Source organism: Leucoraja erinacea, chromosome 5, assembly GCF_028641065.1.
Source record: "Leucoraja erinacea ecotype New England chromosome 5, Leri_hhj_1, whole genome shotgun sequence".
NCBI classification, from domain to species: Eukaryota; Metazoa; Chordata; class Chondrichthyes; order Rajiformes; family Rajidae; genus Leucoraja; species Leucoraja erinaceus.
The window spans coordinates 45,264,471-45,287,075 of NC_073381.1; the positions used below are offsets into that span (position 1 = coordinate 45,264,471).

The window sequence follows — 22,605 nt, forward strand, 5'->3', positions numbered from 1 at the left end:
TCTTACAACTCAAACCCCTTAAACCTGATAACATAAATCTCTTTTGCAGACTTCCCAGTTTAATGAGATGCTTCCAATAGCAGGGCATCCAGAACTGTACATGGTACTCCAAGTATGGCCCTGCTGTAACATGACACCCTGATTCCTGTACTCAGTATCTGACTGACAAAGCCAAGCAAGCCAAATGCCTTCTTCACCACCCTGTCCACATACGTTGCCACTTTCATGGAAATATGTACCTGCACCCCATGCCTCACCAGTCTGTGGTTTCCACGCTTTACCTCAGTATTTTTTTTAAAAAGAGGCTGAATTTTAGACACCCTCCAGTCTTCCAGCACCAGCCTCTGGGTATTAATGATATAAATATCTCTGACAATGGCCCCACAAATTCAATTGCACATCCCATGTATTTGCCCACTGACTTAACTTGTCCAATTTGCCTAGAAGCTCCTTTGTATCCTCCAAACAATTCACGATCCCAGCCAGCTTCTTGTCATGAACAAACCTAGAAATAATACATTGTTTCCTCATATATATCATTAATATATAAACTATGGATAGCTGGGAGCCAAGTATTGATGTCTGTGGCTTCTCACTAGTCACTTTCAGCATTCTCAAAGAGCCCCATGTATTCTTACTTTCTATACAAGATACATTTAATTGTCATTTGGACCCCTTGAGGTCCAAACGAAATGCCGTTTCTGCAGCCATACATTACAAACACATAGACCCAAGACACAACATAATTAACATAAACATCCATCACATAGCTGTGATGGAAGGCCTAATCTTGCTTTCTCTCCACTGCACTCTCCCCCCAGTCCCCCCCCCGATTCAGAGTCCAAGTCAAAGCCCCCGGCTGGCGATGGCCTGTCCCGCTCCCATTCCAATACCGGGTGGTGTGAGGTTTCACACCGGGTCTTGGTCCAAGCCCCCGGCTGCGCTCACAGAGCGGCCATTTGAACAGGGTTTTGGTCATGACTCCAGGATTATTAAATTCAATTGGGATTAAGGAGTCGCATGTTGCGAGAGCCCTGAAAAAATTCTCCCTCCAGGGAGCCGCGGGCTTGGTCCGCCGTTCACATACCAAGTTGGAGTCCGACTCTTTGTCACATACACAGCAGCAGCAGCGCTCCTCCACCGCTCCACCCGCTCCGGACTCGGCCAACACCCCGCGACGGCATATTATTTTACATAATAAATAATAGAAGTCCCCGTTCTTCTTCCTGTTGAGAAAGGCGCTCCTCGTTGCGAATTGCCCCAACGACAACGGAAACCCTTCTCAACCTCTCCGTTCTCCACTGCAGGGCAAGGAGGCGTTTGCCCCCCCCCCCCCGGCCCCCAGTCTGTTGCAGGGGTGGAAGAGGTCTCTCCCCACCCCCCCCACACACACACCTCCCACAAAAAAGTTCCTGCAACTACATTTGAGTGAAATAATAAAACCCAGACTGCAGAGGCCGCTGCTGAGCGAGTACGCCGCCCACTGCAGATGGAACATTATGTCTTATTCAAGGTACAGACTATCTCCTGAGCTCCTGATCTGTATATCCTACTCCCATTGCCTACTATTGCACCCCACACACAGACTCATTCTTGCCTTCATTCCCCAGTCTGCCCCAGTCCCCACCCCAACTTTACCCACCAACACCCAAGCACAAAAATACTTGACCTTCCCTCTCCCAGTCACAATACAAGTAGAATGTGATTTTCACTTGAGTATTTGATCCAAGGCCTCCTGGTAGAAGCACTTTGAACGGTTTTGGTCATGACTACACGATTATAAAATTCAATTGGGATTAAGGACCCATGGTGCAGGCACAGTTGAATTGACAACCCAGAGGGTTGGTCATTATTTCACATACTGACCCAATGCAGAACACACAAAGCAAACTAATTGGGGATGGGCCCTGCAACCCATTGGAAAGTGAGGCCCTGATAGTGGGTAAAAGGTCATGGATTCAAGTTATTGTAATTGTAATTGTAATTTGTAATTGTAATTCAAATTTATTGTCATTGTCTCAATTTGAGACAACAAAATGAATTTCCCTTACAGGCAGTATCATTAAAAAATCACAAAGAAATAATAAAAAATAAATAATAAATAAATAATAAAACATATTAAAAATAAATTTGAAATTGAATTAAAATTTAAAAAAAAAAGCACAAACACAGAAAGTCCACGACACAACATAACATATATGGCACCAAGGTGAGGAAGGCACCATAGTCCAGCCAGCCTCCCCTCCGTGTTCATCCGTGGTTGGGGCCTTCCGAGCACCCCGGGTGGCCCGATGTTCAGGCCCTCACGCCGGGCTGGTGGAACGCCGACGCCGAACCCCGACGGTGAGCATCCTCCTCCTCAGCGGCCCGGACCTCCTGATCAGCCGACTATCCCGCTGCCGGAGTCTGCAGCTCCTGAGTCCGCAGGCCGAGCCCCCAGAGTCACAGGGACCCCGCGTTGTTAGTCAGCGCCGCCCGCGTTGGGAGCTCCGCAAACCGCAGCTCCGTGGATGTTCGGTGCAGCAGCAAACAGCACTCCGGGCTCCAGACGGCGACCCCCGATGTAAGGCATCGCCAGCCCCTCGATGTTTCAGCGCTGTCCCGCCGCTGCTCAAGCAGGCTCCGGTCGATCCCGGCAGGAAAGGCAGGGCGCCAGGAATCCAGGTAGGTAGGCCGCTGTGGGGGGGGGGGGGCGGGGGCCCGCCTCGAATAATAGTCGCGCCCTCACCAGGAAGCGGCTGAAGTACGGTATCCCCCGCACCGTGCCCTCTTCCCCCACATAAAAACACCAAAAAAACACACAAAAAAATACACTTTTACATAACTAAATAAACAAAAAAACAAAAAGATACCGGGCTGTAGGTGGAGGCTGCTGGCACCAGTGCCACCGGAAGTACAAGTATGATGTCAAGGTGAGATATATACACACCGCACACACTCGCCTTGACATTAACTTTCAAACCCTGACCCTTTATTGTCATTAATTGTCAGTGATGGGGAGAAGTGTGCAATCACTGGTTAAATGATTGGTGGGGGTGGCATTTTGATTACATGGTTGGTAAATGTATACCTTGTCCATTGGGAACTTAAAATGTCAATTGCGTTAGAATCAAATTTGCATATTTTTAGTGGCCTTGTCTGAAATAGATCCAGCAATGAATACCTTCAAAAATGATACCGAACAAAAATGGAAGTGGAATTTAAAGCTACGTTGAGAAAGATAAATCAACCCTATTTACAAATATTATATAACAATTAACATGAAGTTTACTAATAATTGTTTGCTTCTATAAAAAAAATTGAATTATAATGGTTTTAGTTTACAATTACAGAAGATTATGTTGTAAATGATTTTTTAATTTTGGATAATAGAAAAATAGCAATAAAAAACAATTTACTAGACAGACGTGTCTTGTAAGGAAGTTAAATCTAAATTTAAGGGTGATAATCTTACAATGTCTATTTCTTTTTACAGAGTATGAGCAACCGTTTTTTCCCATACAGTGTCATCCAGACAGATGCTGTCCTCAGTTTAGATGAAGATACCGTGCTGTCAAACAATGAGGTAAGTCAGCAATTGGTAAAATTCGGTTTGCAACTTTGCTCATTGATTTGACTGGATTATTTATCAAGATACAAGCTTGGATTCCCAATTCCTGGCTAGCCTCCAATCTTCAATAAAAACATAAGTCTTCCAAATCCCTCCTTCCTGTATCGTAATAAACAATGTCTTGTACAATTGTAACATAACATCCCAACGTTATACACAATTCAGAACCAATAAACTGCAGATACTGTTTTACAAAAAAACCAACAAAGTACAAGAGTCACGTAGCAGGGCAGGCAACATCTTTGGAGAACATGGATAGCTGGCAATTCAGGTTGGTATCCTTCTTCAGACCAATTGTGGTAGGGAGAGAAGAAAGCTGAAAGAGAGGAGGACCAGGCCAAAAGCTGGCAAGTGATAAATGGATACAGGTGACGTTTTTTTTTTTGATAGGTAGACAATTGGACAAAGGTCAGAGATGAAAATACAGAAGGATTGAGCCAAAAGAATTGAAGAGTTGCGAATTGTAAAGCTGGAGGAAGGAACGTTGGTGGGAAGAGAAAAGTAGGTGCAAGTAGAAGTGGGCCACAAGAGAGGGAAAGGGGGATGGGGGGGGGGGAGTGAGGATGACAAAGGTTGGTGGAGGGTGGTTGGTCATTACCTAAAATTGAAGAATTCAATGTTCATATCATTGGGTTGTAAGCTATCCAAACAGGTGATGTTCCTCCAGTTTGCATGTGGCCTTTACTTTGGCAATGGAAGAGGGCTAGGGCAGAAAGGTCAGTATGAAAATGGGAAGAGGAGTTAAAATGGTTAGTAATCGCGAGATGCGTTTGGCCATGGTGGACTGAGCATATATTCGTCTAAACGGTTAACGAGTCTATCCTTGGTCTTGCCGGTGTATAAGAGACCACATTGGGATCACCCTCACCTCCATCCCAGGAGGCAAGCTATTAAACAATTATTCTGCATCTGTTTTCACCATGGAAAAGGAGATGGAGGACAGTGAGATCAGTGCGGAGAATACTGTGCGGAGAATACTCAAGAAGGTCATGCCGAACTTCTACCGACACATCACGTGGACTTTGGACCACTGCTACACACCGTTCAGGAAAGGCTATAAGGCCGTTTCACTCCCTCCTCTAGGAAAATCTGACCACGCTGCCATTTTCCTGTTGCCGGCGTATAAACAGAGGATAGTTCGGGAAGCAGTAGAGACGAGGGACGTAAAGCGGTGGTCCGACCAGTCAGAGACCATGCTGCAAGATGCACTAAGTGATGTCAACTGGAATATGTTCGAAGCAAGTTCCAGTGACGTCAGTGAGTTCGCAGAAGCAGTCACGGACTTCATCGCAACAGTAACCGACAACATCGTCCCCACGGTAAGGGTAAGCACCTTTCCGAACCAAAAACCCTGGGTAGACAGGTCTGTTCGTGTGGCCCTGAATGCTCGCACCGCTGCCTACAACTCGGGCCTGGCATCAGGAAACATGGACGTCTACAAGGCAGAGTCCTACCGACTGCGAAGGGCGGTGAAGGACGCAAAGAGGAGGTACAGAGACAAGATGGAGTTACAGATGGAGCAGCAGGACACTAGAAGCCTGTGGCAGGGGCTACGGATTGTAAGCAACTATCGGAGCACCCCTCCCTCATCCGCAAGTGCCGGCACCTCCCTAGCTGATGACCTGAACTCCTTTTATGCTCGTTTCGAGAGGGGCAACACCACCCCAGGTCTGCCGACTATCGACAAAACCGCCAGCGGGCTGGCTACCGAAGCTGAAGGGAGGAATGTGCACACATTCTCGCTGTCCGAGCACGACGTGAGGAGGACTCTGACACGGGTGAACACGAGAAAAGCTGCAGGCCCCGATGGCATCTCGGGGCGAGTACTCAAGTCCTGTGCTACGCAGCTAGCTCCAGTGCTCACTACATTACTCAACCTCTCCCTGGACAAGTCCGTGGTCCCTGCCTGCTTCAAAAAATCCATCATTGTACCGGTACCAAAAAATGCCTCCCCAGCCTGTCTGAATGGCTACCGTCCGGTGGTCCTTACCTCGATAGTCATGAAATACTTTGAGAGGCTGGTGAAGAAACACATCTGCGCCTTCCTCCCTCGCAACATGGACCCGTTGCAGTTCGCATACCGTCCGAACAGATCAACGGACGATGCGGTCTCCCAGGTCTTGCACGCCACTCTCTCCCATCTGGACAGCCAGAAGGGAGGCTATGTGAGGATGCTGTTCATAGACTACAGTTCAGCCTTCAACACGATAGTCCCCACCAGACTGGCCGGGAAGCTAATGGAATTGGGGCTCAACACCTCCCTGTGTGCCTGGGTCCTGGACTTTCTCATCGCCAGGCCCCAGGTAGTCAAGATGGGAGGAAATACATCGAAGTCCCTCACCCTGAGCACAGGATCGCCCCAGGGTTGCGTCCTCAGCCCCCTATTGTACTCCCTGTACACACATGACTGTGTGGCTAGGTTCAGCTCCAACTCAATAATTTTTTGCTGTTTGCTGATGACACTGTGGTGGTGGGCATGATCTCAGACAACGACGAGAAGGCCTACCGGGAGGAGGTGGCTGATCTAGCATTCTGATGCCAGGATAACAGCCTCCTCTTGAACATCAAAAAAACGAAGGAGCTGATCATGGACTTTAGGAGGGCACATCATCCGAGGACGCACACTCCATTGATGATAAATGGGGATCCTGTGGATAGGGTGAACTGTTTTAAATATCTGGGAGTCCACATCTCTGAGGATATGACATGGGCATCACACGCCTCGGCATTCGTGAGTAAGGCAAGGCAGCGCCTTTACCACCTCAGGCAATTGAGGAAATTCAGAGTGTCTCCGAAGATCCTCCAGTGCTTCTACGCAGCGGCGGTGGAAAGCATCTTGTCCGGGAACATTACCATCTGGTTTGGGAATTGCTCTGCCAAGGACAAGAAGGCTCTGCAGAGAGTAGTGCGTTCGGCCGAACGCACTATGGGAACTTCACTCACCCCCCTGCAGGAACTATACATCAGGAGGTGCACACTCCAGAGCCAACAAATATCATGAGAGATCCACCCTTCCACCCCTGGAAATGGACTGTTCCAGCTGCTACGGTCAGGCAAACGCCTCCGTTGCCATGCGGTGCGAACGGAGAGGTTGAGAAGGAGTTTCTTCCCAGAGGCTATTCGGACTGTAAACGCCTTTCTCACCAGGGACTAACTCTACTGAACGTTTTTCCTTCCATTATTTATTATGTAAAAGAATATGTGTGTTATGATTGTGTTTATAGTTTGTTTGGTTGTTTTTCTTTTTGCACAAAAGTCCGCGAGCATTGCCACTTTCATTTCACTGCACATCTCGTATGTGTATGTGACAAATAAACTTGACTTGACTTGACTAATATGCAATGGCAGTTTGAGATTAAGGAGGTTTTGGGGCTCTTGAAGAGCATTAAGGTGGATAAATCCACAGGACCTGCTGGGATCCAGCCCACATTATTGAAAGAGGCAAGAGAGGAGATTACGGGAACGTTGATGAACGTTGCGTCTTCTCTAGCCTCAGGCGAGGTCCTCCGGAACTGGAGAGTAGCTAATGTTTCTTTAGTCAACAAGGGACATAGAGACAATCCAGGGAATTATAGGCTGGCGTACCTCATGTTAATGATAGGGATACAATGGAGAGAATTCTTCAAGATAGGATTTACTCCCATTTGAAAGATAATGGAACAATTAGGGACAGTTAGCATGCTTTACACATGGCAGGTTGTGGCTTACAAATTTGATTGAGTTTTTGAGGAGGGGATGAAGATGATCAATATTTTCTGCATGGGTCTTAGTGAGGCATTTGATAAATTCTCCCAGTAGGTGATCCAGAGGATCGGCATGCAAGGGATTAACAGTGGCTTGGTTATATAGATTCAGAACTGGCTTAATGATCTGAGATAGAGGATTATGATGGCAGGACAATATTCAATGCCCTGTGGAGTTCTGCAGAGATTTGTCCTGGGACCTCTGCTGTTTGTGCGATATATACTGGGGTTGCGGACAGCAATGATAGCTGTCAAAGTATAGAGCATGATATAAATGAGCTACAGAAAATGGGTGGAGAAATGGTAGATGTTGATCCATGCAAGTGTGAGGTGTTGTACTTTAGAAGGTCAAATGTAAGGGGAACATATACAATTAATGGCATGGCCCTTAACAAAATTGATGTACAAAGGGATCTTGGGGTCCAAGTCCATAACTCCCTGAAAGTGGCAATACAAGCAGTTAGAGTGGTAAAGAAGGCATATGGCAGCTTGGGGGGAGGGGGAAATAAAATCGAAATTCAATGCTTGGTTATGCCAATTAAGCACTGAGACCAGAGGCTATTCCCCATAGAATCGGCAGCTTTCTAAAATCTTGTCAAATTGAGCCTCGCAATGACATTGCAGCTGTGATTCAGAACAGATTGTTCCAGTATAATGAATCTTTCAAATATTCAATTTAGGCATTATAATAATCACATTATGTGTTGCAGAAATTAATCAAAATAAATAATATCATTACATATAAAATCCTTGTTTCTAAAATTTATAATGCTTTAACATTTCATGGAAAAATATGTAAATACAACTGGGAGGATCTAAATGGCAAGAAATATTGTCCACGAGCCTCAGCCAGACTGATGAAATTTTCAGTCTCTGATGTCTAGAAAGTTCTTTCATGAAGTGTCTGAATTTCAGTTCCTTGAGGCAACTTTGTCATCAGTAAAAAAAACTGCCATGAATTTCCTACTAATTGGCAGTAAATTAGGGCGCTCCCTCAGAGACACAACGGGACAGAAGAATATGTCAAGTAGAAAAGTCCAGTCTGCTGAGAAATACTTTCAATAAATCTTTAACATAAATCAAACATTACAAAATAATAGTTTTTATTGTGACAAAAAATAGAAATAAGATGTGTGCTGATGGAAACCTGAGAAAGCAGCTGATGGCTATTTGTCATTTTCGATTGGGTTTTCATGAAAGAAATCTCAAAAACTACATGTCTAAACATTTCTTTACTGATTCAAGCTGGTTAATTGAAAAGTAAAATAATGTATTGGCTGTAAATACATGTTAATCTGTGAGCTGTAAATATAAATGCAGATTCACATAGCAGACCTTCATAACATCACACTCAATATTTTACATATGGAATGAAGTGAAGGTTATGAGGATGAAATATATTGGTTTTATGTAAATAATTATGAATGTAAAGCAGTGTGTAATTCTGGTCTATATTGCCTTAACAACAGATGTTAAGATATTAGTAGCAATTAAAAATCAAAAACATTTTTTATTCATTTATTCAATTTGGTTATTAAAGGCATGCTCAGCATATATTACCCATTCCTAATTCCCTTTCAGAATTTAGAGTAGTGTTAGGCATAGAATTCAAATAGCTCAGTGATAATACATTTCCAGGTTAGGGCAGTGTGTGATGTATAGAGGAATTTGGAGATGCTGGTGTTACCATGGATGCTCACATTTATGGAAAGGAAGTATATTCAAATTTTGCAGAGCTAACCCTTTCTTGGTCTATAATTGTAGCTAGTAGCCACACGTGGCATGTTTTATGTTCAGTGCTCCATTTTTGGTACATTTAGGTGCCATTGTATCAAATTGTCATCGTACTTACCATTGTTGGGCACTTCAGGCATGGTGAGGCCTTCTCAGCAAGCATTTGATTGTGATCCTTTTAATTAAGTCATCTCTCTATCCCATATTCCTAAATCCACCTTGCCCCACTAATCTTATACCAGACACGCAATCTTCGTAATCATTTCAATCATTGTCTCATAACTAAATCTGTTATACTAAACCAGCTTTGAACTTCATACCCGGCAGCCATGTTTACAGAGTTTGATTATTTTTATTCCAATAATATTTTATTGAAATATACATCTAAGCCTCCAAAACAAATATAATTTTTGAAACTATTTATATGCAAGTGCTATTGTGACTGCACAGATTTCTCCAGAACCAAAACATGTCGGCGATTTAAAAAAATGTCATATTTAGATTTTTCACTATTTTTCACCCAATCTAATGGTCAAGGTTTAATGCCTAAATGAATTATCTGTGACCAGTGGGTTTCCACAAAGATCTGGCTGGGGCATCTGTTGTTATATATGAATGACTTGCTTATAAATTGCTAAGTTTGCAGATGACACCGAGGTGGCTGGATTTGTGGACTGCGAGGAAGATTGTCATGGCATAGAGCCAGATATAGATCAGCTACAAAAATTGGTGAAGATATGTCAGATACATCGACTCCTCGAACAATCACAATTTATTTTAGTTGTGTTCATTTTCTTAGCAGCAACATTCTTTCAATTCCAATGAGAGCAGTATATAAAACATGAAACTGGCTTTAATAATATATTTAATAATTATTCATTGAATATTACACTACTTGTATAACTGACAAACAATTGAATTACCCATTCTCTTTCCTTGTCGCTGGTTAATGAGCTTCTACTGTGCATTGTCTTTTTCCTCATTGCAATATCCAGATTGCATATCTGCAGGAGGATATTTGAATTTTCTTTTAATATTTTGTAAAATAATAAACCATTCAGGAAGAAAGCATGCAATCCATTGGGTCTGTGGAAACAATCCACAATTTTTCCATGTAAATCCAAAAAATCTTATGGAACATTTCAATTGTATCTAGTTTCTCTTAAAAGTCACAGTTGAGTATTTATCTTACCACCCTTTCTGGTCAGATTGTAAAACTCAATATAGGAAATAAATTGTCAACATCTGCATCAGTTCCTTTGCAAATTATCTTAACTATTTTGTACTCTGTTTATCAAGAGTCGAGAGTGATTTATTGTCATATGTCCCAGATAGAACAATGAAATTCTTTATGTAATCATAATAAATAATATAAGAAAAACTCAGGAAAAAAAAGAACAAACTATAACAGTGCAATAATAATAATTTGGGGGAGGGTGTGTGTGGGGGAGGGTGTGTGGGGAGGGGTATGTGTGTGTGGGAGGGGGGGTGTGTGTGTGTGTGTTGGAAGGAGGGTGTGTGTGTGTGGAAGGGTGTGGGCAGGGGGAGGGGTGTGTGTGACCAGGTGAGGGGTGTGTGAGCGAGGGGGGGGGGGGGGTGTGGGGGGGGGGTGTGGGGGTGGTTGTGGGGGGCGGCAGGGGCTGTGGGGGCGGGCAGTTGTGGGGGGTTGTGGGGGCAGGGGGGGATAGTTGTGGGGACGGGGGGGGGGGTTTGTGTTGAAGGGGAGGGGAGGGTTGTGGGGAGGGTTGTGGGGAGGGTTGTGGGGGAGGGAGTGAGTTGTGTGAGAGGGGTATGGGCAGGAGGGAGTGAGCTCGGAGAAAAGATGGGGAAGAGCCTTGGGGGAGAGGGGGGCATCATGGGGACGGGGGAAGAGCCAGCGAAGGGGACCAGAGGGGTAGTGACTGGAATTGGTGGTGCGATGGGGACTCACAGCGGGCGCTGGTCGCTGGTCATTCTCCTCCTCCGGGATCAGAGTCTCCGCTTTCCATTTGGCGACTTTGGCGACATCTCCGACTCCGGGCTGGGCTGGGTCTCTGACTTTGGGCTGGGCTGGGTCTCCAACGCTGGGCTGCTGCTTGTGGCTGGGCTACTGATTGGGGCGGGGCTGCTGCTTGAGGCTGGGCTGCTTCGGGTCCCACCGAAAGTCCGATTGGAAACCTCTGCTGGCCATCCTCAGCTCCAGTAAAGACGCAATGGCGCAGGAAGGGGCGATCTCACTTCTATACTCTGACTCATCACCATCTGTAATTGACCTTGTACTAATAAACCAGTTCATCCTTATTTATTTATTTCATCAATAACCCATAATTTTGAATGCTTCTGTTAAACCTCTGCATAGCCATTTCGATTCCAGAGAACAATCCAGTTTATCCATTGTTCCCACTAAAGACTACAGAGTAACATCCCAATAAAGTTCCTTTCCACCTTCATCAAGCAAGATTTGAAATGCTTAAAAGGTAGAGGTTTCTGCTAAATAATATGCAAACGGAATATTTCCTCAATTTTCTTTTGTGGAGAAAGATCTAGAATCTTAGATTGTTTTTGTTCATTCTTGGAATTTCAAAACATATGCTGCAGGAATATTAATTCCGTACTTTTCATGGGATTTGAACGTCAGTGTTGTTTGCTACCAATACAGAGGAAAGCATGCCAAAAATGACAAAAAAAAACTGATTGTTAACCTTATTATTTTATTCTTAGGTTGATTTTGCCTTCATTGTATGGCATAGTTTCCCAGACCGGATAGTTGGTTACCCAGCTCGGAGTCATTACTGGGACAGCAGCAAAGGGCGATGGGGATACACCTCAAAATGGACCAATGAATACTCCATGGTTCTGACAGGAGCTGCATTTTATCACAGGTAAGTTTGACATCAGTTAGTTGCATCTTACTCTGCTTTTGTCAAATATTTAGATTTATTTTTGAGAGAACTATGCTACTATAAATACTATACTAGAAGAAATGTTTAAGAAAGAACTGCAAATGCTGGAAAAATCAAAGGTAGACAAAAAATGCTGGAGAAACTCAGCGGGTGAGGCAGCATCTATGGAGAGAAGGACTAGGCGACGTTTTGGGTCGAGACCTTTCTTCAGACTGATGTTGGGGGGGGTGGGAAAAAGAAAGGAGGCGGAGGCAGTAGGCTTTGTGGGAGAGCTGGGAAGGGGGAGGGGATGGAGGGAGAAAGCAAGGGCTATCTAAAATTAGAGAAGTCATTGTTCATACCGCTGGGGTGTAAACTACCTAAGCGAAATATGAGGTACTGTTCCTCCAATTTGTGCTGGGCCTCACTCTGGCAGTGAAGGAGGCCCAGGACAGAGAGGTCAGATTGGGAATGGGGGGGGGGAGTTAAAGTGCTGAGCAACCGGGAGATCAGGTTGGTTAGTACGAACTGAGCGAAGGTGTTGGACGAAGCGATCGCCAAGCCCTCGCTTGGTCTCGGCGATGTAGAGAAGTTGACAACTGGAACTGCGGATGCAGTAGATGAGGTTGGAGGAGGTGCAGGTGAACCTCTGCCTCACCTGGAAAAAATGATTGGGTCCTTGGATGGAGTCGAGGACGGAGGTAAAGCAACAAGTGTAGCATTTCCTGCGGTTGCAAGGGAAAATACCAAGGGATGGGGTGGTTTGGGTAGGAAGGGTGAATTGACCCGGGAATTATGGAGGGAACGGTCTCTGCGGAGAGCAGAAAGGGGAGGAGATGGGAAGATGTAGCCAGTGGTAGGATCCCATTGGATATGACGAAAATGTCGGAGGATTATATGTTGTATGCGACGGCTGATGGGGTGGAAGGTGAGTGCAAGGGGGACTCTGTCCTTGTTACGAGTGAGGGGATGGGGACTAAGAGTGGAGCTGCGGGATATAGAGGAGACCCTGGTGAGAGCCTCATCTATAATAGAAGTGGGGAACCCCCATTCTCTGAAGAATGTGGACACCTCCGATGCCCTGGTATGGAACACCTCATCCTTGGTGCAGGTGCGGTGTAGATGGAAGAATTGGTGTAGGGGGTAGAATCCTTACAGGAAGCAGGGTGGGAAGAAGTGTAGTTAAGATAGCTATGGGTTATATTAGGAGAACATCACTTTCTTCAATATAAATATCATGCAGTATTGTTTCATTTCAGAAACAACTCATGTTTTAACGTTCTTTCACATATATTTTATGCTACCTTCAAATAACTTAACATTTTAATTTTAAACCACTCCATTATCTATAGCTTTTAGATTTCTTCTTACTGTTGCAGTTCATAATTTATATTAAATAAGAATGTTCCATTAATGTACTAACCATTCCTTTGCTGTTATACCACACTTTAACTTCCAGGCTTTTGTTCATTATTACTCGTGGAAGCAATTTCACTTTTTTTTTGTTTTAAGACAGTGAACAATCTACTATCACACGTTGAGACAAAGGAAGATTTTGTGAAATTAATACATTTTATGTTGAGCAGAGTATACCATATGATTATATTCACTGTTATGTGAATTAGTTAAAATATTAAAGCAGTAAAATTCAGCTAAAATAATTTGCTTGCTGTATCTAACATAAGTATAGTTTAATGTTTAGCACTTGGGGCATTTGCATATTTCAACGTAACTACCAAAATGGCTTTTAGGACTGCAGTAAATTTATATGCATTAACTCGCAACTTTAATATCATTTTTGTCTATTTAAGAGCTTGATATACATCAATTAAATATGAACAATCAAATTTCTTGATTTTGTTTAAAGTCCACTGTTGACAATGACATTTTCCTTTGCCCTGTTTTAAACCGAGAGGGAGCGTTTTAAACCAAGAGGGAGCGTTAACGGAAACAAAGAAAATTATGTCGCACCTGCCATAAATTCAGGACGGAACCAAGCTTTACAGCCAATTAAGCAGGATGCGGGGAGGCAGATACGATAGTGGTGTTGAAGAGATTTTTGGATGTAAAATTCTGCAATCTGTGCATAAATACTTGTTGAGCTGTGTGATAATCTTTCACACCTGCTTCATCCTCTGAGAATTGACAGCATGATCTGATGTGTAGAAAGCACTTTCCAACTTTGCACCACAGTGACACTTTATGCTAATGTAATCTCATTCTACTTCACAGGGAAATTCTGCACTCATAATAGAGAAGTATGAAATAATAAAAGTGTCCATTAGCTGCCTTCGCAGTTTAAAGATAAACACCTGGGCAAAAGCATATTGCTGCCATATTCACATCCCCTGTAGCACATCATGCAGGAATCAGGGAATTCAGCATGGATTAGAATTCAAAACTTTAAATATTCATACATTTCAAAATAAACATCATAGCTAAAGCGTTCTTGCATATTGGGCAAACGTAGCCTGCTAAATATATTTTTTGATTCCCATTAATACATTTTCCAGGTTAATTTGTAAAAATTCAAATGTATCTTTCATTACTGTTGTAGGTGGATGAAAGAGTATGCCTTAGGATTGTCTACTCATTATTAAACATTTGGTAAGAGGAGAAATCACTTGTAAGCTTAATGATTTTCTTGCTTGTCCCATTGGTTTGGGCACTTTCACATGGAGCAGTTAGTTAAGTTGCACCAAAGGAAGTATCAAGTTGATTATAACAGGTTGTTCATCAGGATGGATCTAGAACAAAGCAGCCGATAATATAGTCAGCTGGTGTTTTCTTGATCCCCAGTCAGGATTAATTTGAATGTATTAGCATTTTTGTAAAAATGAATGCAATGGTGTGTGGTATCAACTTAAAGTGTTGATTATTTAATTTGAAATACTGTATGATGGTTGTTATCCTATCAGTTGCAAAGAAAATGGCATCCAAATGATATAATTGAAACGATTGATACTATTTAAATATGACACCTTACTTTAGTTTATTATTGTCACGTGTACTGAGGTACAATGAAAGGTTTTTGTTGCGTGTTATGCTGTCAAAGAAAAGACTGTACATGACTACATCAAGCTGTCCACAGTGTACAAATAAAGGGTACAACATTTTGTGCAAGATAAAGTCCGATTAAAGATTCATAGGTCTCCAATGAGGTAGATGAGAGGTCATGACTGCACTATAGCTGGTGAGAGGACAGTAAACTTGCCTAATAACAGCTAGGAAGAAACTGTCCCTGAATTGATGGTCTGGGCTACATCCACAACTCTGCAACTTGGATGCAGATGTTTCCAAACCATACTGTGATACATCTCGATAAAATCTTTCTACGGCGCATCTGTAGAAGTTGGTGGGGGTCGTTGGGTTAATGCCAAACTTGAATGAATGAATAAATGAATAGTTCATTTCGGTCATACATTAAAAAGAACAAAACGTTACAATCTGTATGAATATGAACCAACACTGTATGCATTTCACACAACGTTCACATAATCAATGACCGAAAAAGGAATAGGCTGAAGCCACAAAGCTTATTTTTGCCTATCCTATACAATCCATAAGATAACCCAGAATATCAGCATTACAAAGCCTTCTAAGGAAGTAGGTTGGTGTGCTTTCTTGGCCATAGCTTTTATGTGGCTGATCCAGGACAAATTGCGAGTGATATTTATTTCTAAGAACTTGAAGCTTTCGACCATCTCTTCTTTGGAGCCATTAATGTTCAATAATCCAATGGTACTTTATATACCGGGGTGTGTGATACACTTCCTGAAGTCAATCACAATCTGCTTTGCCTTGCTGACATGAGGGGGAAGTTGTTGGCTTGGCACCAGGTTACGAGGTTCTCAATCTCCTTTCTGTACTTTGTCTCGTCATTATTTGCTATCTGACCCTCTATGGTGGTGTCATCTATATACTTGTAAATTGAGTTAGATTTGTATTTGGTTGCACAGTTATGAGTGTATAACGAGTATAGTAGAGGACTGAAAATGCATCCTTGCAGGGCACCAGTGTTAAGCGTTATCCTAGAGGATGATTTGTCACCTGTCCTCACAGATTGTGATCTATTGGTCAAAAAGTCGAGGATCCAGTTGCAGAGGGGAGCGCTGACTCCAAGTTCCATGAGTTTGGAGTTGAGCTTAGGAAAATAGTATTGAAAGCAGACCTGCAGTCCAAGAGTAGGAGTCTGACGTGGGTGACCTTCTTATCCAGGTGTTCCAGGGATGAGTGTAGGGCCAGGGAGATAGCATCAGCCATGGATCTGTTGTTGCAGTTGACAAACTGCAGTGGATAAAAGCTGCTTGATAGGCTAGATTTTTGCACTGGGATGATAGTGGTCCTCTTGAAGCAGGTGGGTAAAATGTTGTACCCTTTATTTGTACACTGTGGACAGCTTGATTGTAGTCATGTATACTTCTCAGAACGGAGTAGGGAGAGATTAAAGATGTCCGTGAACACTCTTGCTAGTTGGTCCGTGCATTTCCTAAGGACGCGGATCAGGGACTCCAACCGGGCCATCTGCTATTCATGGGTTCACCCTCGGGAAGGCCGATCTAACTTCTTCCACAGTGACCCTGGGAAAATGCACAGTTGAGTCTGATGGGACAGACGTCATTGCCGTGTTGGCCTTCTGTTCAAAGCGACTATAGAATGCATTCATTTCATCAGGGAGGCCAACACTTTCACCACGGATGCTGCCTGACAACTTTGCAGCCAGTTATAGTATTCAAGCCCTGCCACAGTCGATAAGGCTCTGGATGATTATACTGGGACTCAGGTTTGTCTTTTGGCATTCCTGATGGCTTTGTGAAGATCGTAGCAAGATTTCTTCTACTGCTCGGGATCGTTTGACTTGTATGTGGCGGTCTTGGCCTTCATCTGGGAATGGACATGGTTAATCCATGGTTTCCAGTTGTGGAACACTCGGATTCTCTACTTCAGCATGCATTCCTCTATACACTTAATGATGAAGTCAGTCACGGCAGTAGCGTACTTATTCTGGTTGGCTGCAGATTCCCGGAAAATGGACCAGTCCAAAGCAGTTGCATAGGATGTCATCAGTTTCCATGGACCAGCACTAAAAGACTTTCTGTACAGGATCTTCCCACTTCAATTATTGTATGTAGGCAGGGAGTAAAAGCACAGCTAGATGATCAGATTTCAGGAAATGCGGCCAGGGAATGGAGCGGTAGGTGTTTTTATAGACGTGTAGCAGTGGTCGAGGGCTTTCTGGCCCCAGGTGGGGCAGGAGACAATGCTGATAGTTTTTTGGTAGTACGCTCTTGAGGTTGGCTTGATAGGAGTCACTGGCTACAATGACCAAGGCTTCAGGGTGTTTTGGCTCAAGGCAATTGGTAGTGAGTGCAGTTCATTCAGAACAAGCTTGACATCAGCTTGTGGAGGGATGTAGACTGCTGTCAGGATAGCTGAGGTGAATTCTTGCGGCAGGTAGTAAGAACGACACTTCACAGTTAGATATTCCAGGTCAGGGGAGCACGAGTTTGCCAGGGCCACCACGTCTGAGTACCATGGAGTATTGATTAGGTAGCAGACCCCACCGCCTCGAATCTTGCCTGAAAATGTTGTGCAGTCATCCGGTGAAGGGAGATGTCCGGGTTGGGTGGCACAGTCATCCAGTCCCTTGTATAACATTTAATAGTTCCCGTTACTTAAAATTCAAATTTTGTGTAGTTACTTGTATAAAAATTGATTTGCATTGTTTATCTTGACATTCATTAGATTTTAGATTGCAATTAAAAGGTTATCTGTCAACATAGTTGATTAGTGATTAACACTTTTCCTTTCAGTGCTGTAACATTAGTTCCTTGTGAAATACACATACACGTGTCTACAGTAGATACCTTCAATGGCATTATCTATTCTGCTGACATGACATAGTATCTTATCTCTAATGTAAAATTATTTTGACTAAATCTACTTGTATGATTGCATAAATCAGGATTTATCAAAAGGCGATCTTTGCAATCGTTTGTGAATGTACGGCTTTAATCTCTACAAGAGTGGTCATGAAGAAATTGCTAAACTGCATTATTGTTAAGATGACTCACTTCAACTAGTACAGCATGTACTAATACTAAATCTAAAAAAGACCACTACCATGAAAAATAGGTGGTTTTACCTGACTAAAAGTAATTGGATTCTTACCATCTATCTATATAATATTAAAACTCTGTGGCTGCTGGCTGGCTGTGTTTCTGCCTGACTTGTGGTTGCCAGCCTGTGGGTGCCAGCCTTTGATTTGTTGCTACGTCAACACCAGACCTACAAACGGCCAGATTTTTTCCATTTCGGTAGAGATTTCACTTTTCATTCCAAGTATCCACTCCTGATTAAATTTAATCATGTTTATGTACACATTTTTAATAAAATCCTTCTCTCCCCCCCCCCACTCATTTTGTCGCCTCCTGCTGGCCAGCGACCATAACGGCTGCTGGAGCCCGCATCTCGCCTCAAAGACGCCATTTAAAAACAGCCGCACTGCTGAGTCCTGAACGGCTTGAGTTGGAGGACCACGTCTCCCGGGTTGGGAATGGCTGTGTTGGGGGAGCAGACCCAACGGGTCTGCACTTGGTCTAGTATATATTACTAAAAGTCTTATGTGGTGTGATTTCCGAGAGAACGCCGCCACCTACGGCTGTCATTTTTGGCCACCTCACTCAGAGCCCCCCTCCGCCTTCCAGGACCGGAGGATTTTTCCCATCGATGATAAATCAGAGATATATTAATGTTTTTTTTAAAAATCCCCATTCTCTCATCTGCCCCTGCTGGCGGCAGGGGGGTGGGACTATAAAACCCGGAAGTGTAGCCCCTCACTCAGTCTCTGCCAGATCCAGGAAGCAAGAGGGTCATGGTTCTCTGAGCTGCAAATAACACTGAATGCACGACTACTCCACGGGAGTACCCTCGATGCGGCTGTAAGGTGGCTGCTGCCCAATTGTTTGTCTCGCCTTTTTTTTTAATTTTTTTTTTTTTTTTTATTTTATTAGAAGTGCAATAAGTTACAGTAATACACACCACATATATCTTATTACATTTGTTGTACCCCTTCATTTTATGAGCTTTAAGAAAGTTAGAAATAAAGGAAGTAAGGAAAGTGAGAAAAAGTCGTGACAGTGCGAGAAAGTGTTGGGGAAAAAAAGCCCATTAGAAAGAGAGCTAAAGAAGAAAGTTAAGAAATAGACCCTAGAAAAGAGAGAAAGAAAGAGAACCATTGCTCTATTATAAAAGAAACTACGCAAAAAGGGATATACCAACCATATTTTTCATCTCCCGTTACCAGATCCTGGCACCATTTATTTTTTAAATTACTGTTGCACCTTATACTTGTAGTAAGTCCATAAATGCAGACCACGTCTTTTGGAAGACGTTTTACCCGTTATTAGCCCGTAATTAAGTTAATTCTTTTGGAACACGTTTAGTTCAGGGCTACCTTCCATTATTTCAAAGATAATCCATTCTGCTTTTGGTATCAGTTTTATTTTAAATAATTTTGTGAAGATTTCAAAGATTTCGGTCCAGAATTTTTGGGTTTTTATACAAAAAACAAATGAGTGCGCAATGGTAGCTTCTTGAGACTGGCATTTATCACAAATGGGTGAGACGTTAGGGAAAAGTTTATTTATTTTGGTTTTTGAACAGTATAGTCTATGTCATGTTTTGAATTGAATTAGAGTGTGTCTTGCATTAATCGAGCATTTATGCACATATAGTAAATGTTTATCCCAGCTCTCTTGAAATTTTTATAGCTAGTTCTTGTTCCCAGTCTCTTCTAATACCGTCAGTTGTAGGTATTTCTATATTTAAAATAGTGTTATATAAGTATGATATTAAGTTTGCTGATTCAGCCTTTGTCTTCATTGCTTCGTCCAGTAAGTCTGGAGTCATATTATGATAGTCTTGTGTATATTTCTTCAGATAGTCACATATTTGAAAATATTTAAAATATTGATTATTTCTCAATTATACTTCAGCTGTAATTGATGGAATGATTGTAATTTTCCAAATTCATACAATTCTCCGAGCGTTTTGATTCCTATTCTTTCCCATTGTGTAAATGATTTATCCATACTAGAGGGTTTAAACGACGGATTATTGACTATTGATCCTTCAGTCCCATCAGTCAGATGAGGTGAACAGGTAATTTGGATCCGTCTTCACAAAGGAGGACACAAACAATCTTCCTGATATAGTAGTGGCCAGAGGATCTGTGGTGACAGAGGAACTGGAGGAAATCCACATTAAGCAAGAAATGGTGTTGGGTAGACTGATGGGACTGAAGGCTGCTAAATCCCCAGGACCTGATGGTCTGGTTGGTGATAATTGGTGATTATTGGTGATCATTTTCCAATGTTCTATAGTCTCAGGTTCAGTTCAGTAGAATTTAGAAGATTGAGGGGGGATCTTATAGAAACTTACAAAATTCTTAAGGGGTTGGACAGGCTAGATGCAGGAAGATTGTTCCCGATGTTGGGGAAGTCCAGAACAAGGGGTCATAGTTTAAGGATAAGGGGGAAATCTTTTAGGACCAAGATGAGGAAAACATTTTTCACACAGAGAGTGGTGAATCTCTGGAATTCTCTGCCGCAGAAGGTAGTTGAGGCCAGTTAATTAGCTATATTTAAGAGGGAGTTAGATGTGGCCCTTGTAGCTAAAGGGATCAGGGGGTATGGAGAGAAGGCAGGAACAGGATACTGAGTTGGATGATCAGCCATGATCATATTGAATGGTGGTGCAGGCTCGAAGGGCCGAATGGCCTATTCCTGCACCTATTTTCTATGTTTCCTGTGGATTGGAGGGTAGCTAATGTTATCCCACTTTTTAAGAAACGGGAGAGAGAAAACAGGGAATTATAGACCAGTTAGCCTGACATCGGTGGTGGGGAAGATGTTGGAGTCAATTATAAAATATGAAATAGCCGCACATTTGGATCGCAGTAACGGGATCGGCCCGAGTCAGCATGGATTTACGAAGGGGAAATCATGCTTGAATAATCTTCTGGAATGTTTGGAAGATGTAACTAGGAAAAGCCAGTACTGAGAGAGCCAGTGGATGTAGTGTACCTGGACTTTCAGAAAGCAGTTGATAAGGTCCCACGTAGGAGATTAGTGGGCAAAATTAGGCCACATGGTATTGGGGGTGGCATGCTGACATTGATAGAAAATTGGTTGGTAGACAGGAAACAGAGAGCGGGGATTAACGGGTCCATTTCAGAATGGCAGGCTGTCACTAGTGGGGTACCGCAAGGCTCGGTGCTGGGATGATAGTGTCAATGTGCTGGGATTGCTGGTTGGTTCGGACTCGGTGGGCCAAAGGGCCTGTTTCAGCGCTGTATCTCTAAACTAAAATCCAGAGTCGCATGTGTCTTCAACCATTACAGTTGTCTAGAGCCAAGAATGGCAGGCAAGATTCAAACAAGGGAACATGACTTGAGAATTAAGGGCCGCCCTTGCAGGTGAGCAGGAGAGTGGGGTTGTTTGCAGTTGCAGAGGGAGGGGGCAAGGGTGGTACAGTTCCCAGTCTCAGCTCCTGTACAGGGGGGTGACCGGTGACGTTAGGACCAACAGGAACCCGCTCCCCGATGGGCCGCTACAGCGACAAGTGGCAGTTCGCCCACAGCCTGAGCTGCGCCCCCTCATCCGCAACCCGGGTTCCTCTGGAGTTGGAGCGGGGCTGGGCTAGAGTTGCTGCTGGCTGTGAGTCTCTGGGAACTCCGTGCTTGCAGTCGGTGTTCCGTTGGTCCTGACGTCTCCGGCCACCCCCCTGGACAGGAGCTGAGACTGGGGACTGTACCGCCCTTGTCCCCTCCCTCTGCAACTGCAAACAACCCCACTCTCCTGCTCACCTGCAAGGGTGGTACAGTTCCCAGTCTCAGCTCCTGTACAGGGAGGTGGCCGGAGACATCACAGCCCGAGCTGCGCCCCCTCAGCCGCAACCCCAAGAACAAGACGTACCTTGCACACCATCAGCTTCTGTCCCTACGGGGAGCGTGTTCCTCTGGTTGGAACGGGGCTGGGCTGCTGCTGGCTGTGGGTCTCTGGGATCTCCGTGCTTGCAGTGGGCCTGGGGGTCGGTGTCCCATTGGTCCTGACGTCTCCGGTGACTGGCACTGACCTGCTGGCATCACCGACGTAAAGACAGTGCAAAGACCCCGCGCCAATGTAATGGGCAGGGAGCTGGGGAGGGAAGGGGTCACACACATGGCCGGGAAGCAGAGGGGTGTAGGTGGGGTGAAACTGAAGGGAGCGACAATCTGCTGCTGCCTGCCCGCTGAGTTAAAAAGTTCCCACGCAAGACTCACGATACACTGTGTATCGTGAGTCTACCGTGGGAACTTTTTAACTCAGCGGGCAGGTAGCAGCAGATTGTCAATTATTAATCCTCCCGCGCAATATGCCCTCACCTTCTCTTTTATGAATGGGGATTTAGTTCCCCTTTCTTCGAGGACCGACCGGAGGTTCCGCTGTCACCTCTGCGGGCTGCCCTCGGTGAACGTCTTCAAGGACCTTTCTTCAAGGACCGAAAAAATGTCCGCTATTCGGAGCTTCTCGTTATTTGGAATTTCGGATAAAAGGTCGTGCACCTGTATATAATGTTAATTACCTAATTAAGTGCTAATTACAAAAATAAGCGT

The 22,605-nt window shown here is 43.9% G+C and overlaps 1 protein-coding gene across 1 annotated transcript in view; it reads left to right on the top strand.

Annotated features, from left to right (window-relative positions):
- LOC129697178 (exostosin-1-like) overlaps positions 1–22,605 on the top strand; it is a 321,873-nt gene that overhangs the window by 259,282 nt on the left and 39,986 nt on the right. Inside the window, 2 exon segments of the mRNA XM_055635487.1 lie at positions 3,476–3,565; positions 11,788–11,948. Of these exon segments, the coding sequence (XP_055491462.1) occupies positions 3,476–3,565; positions 11,788–11,948 (251 nt within the window).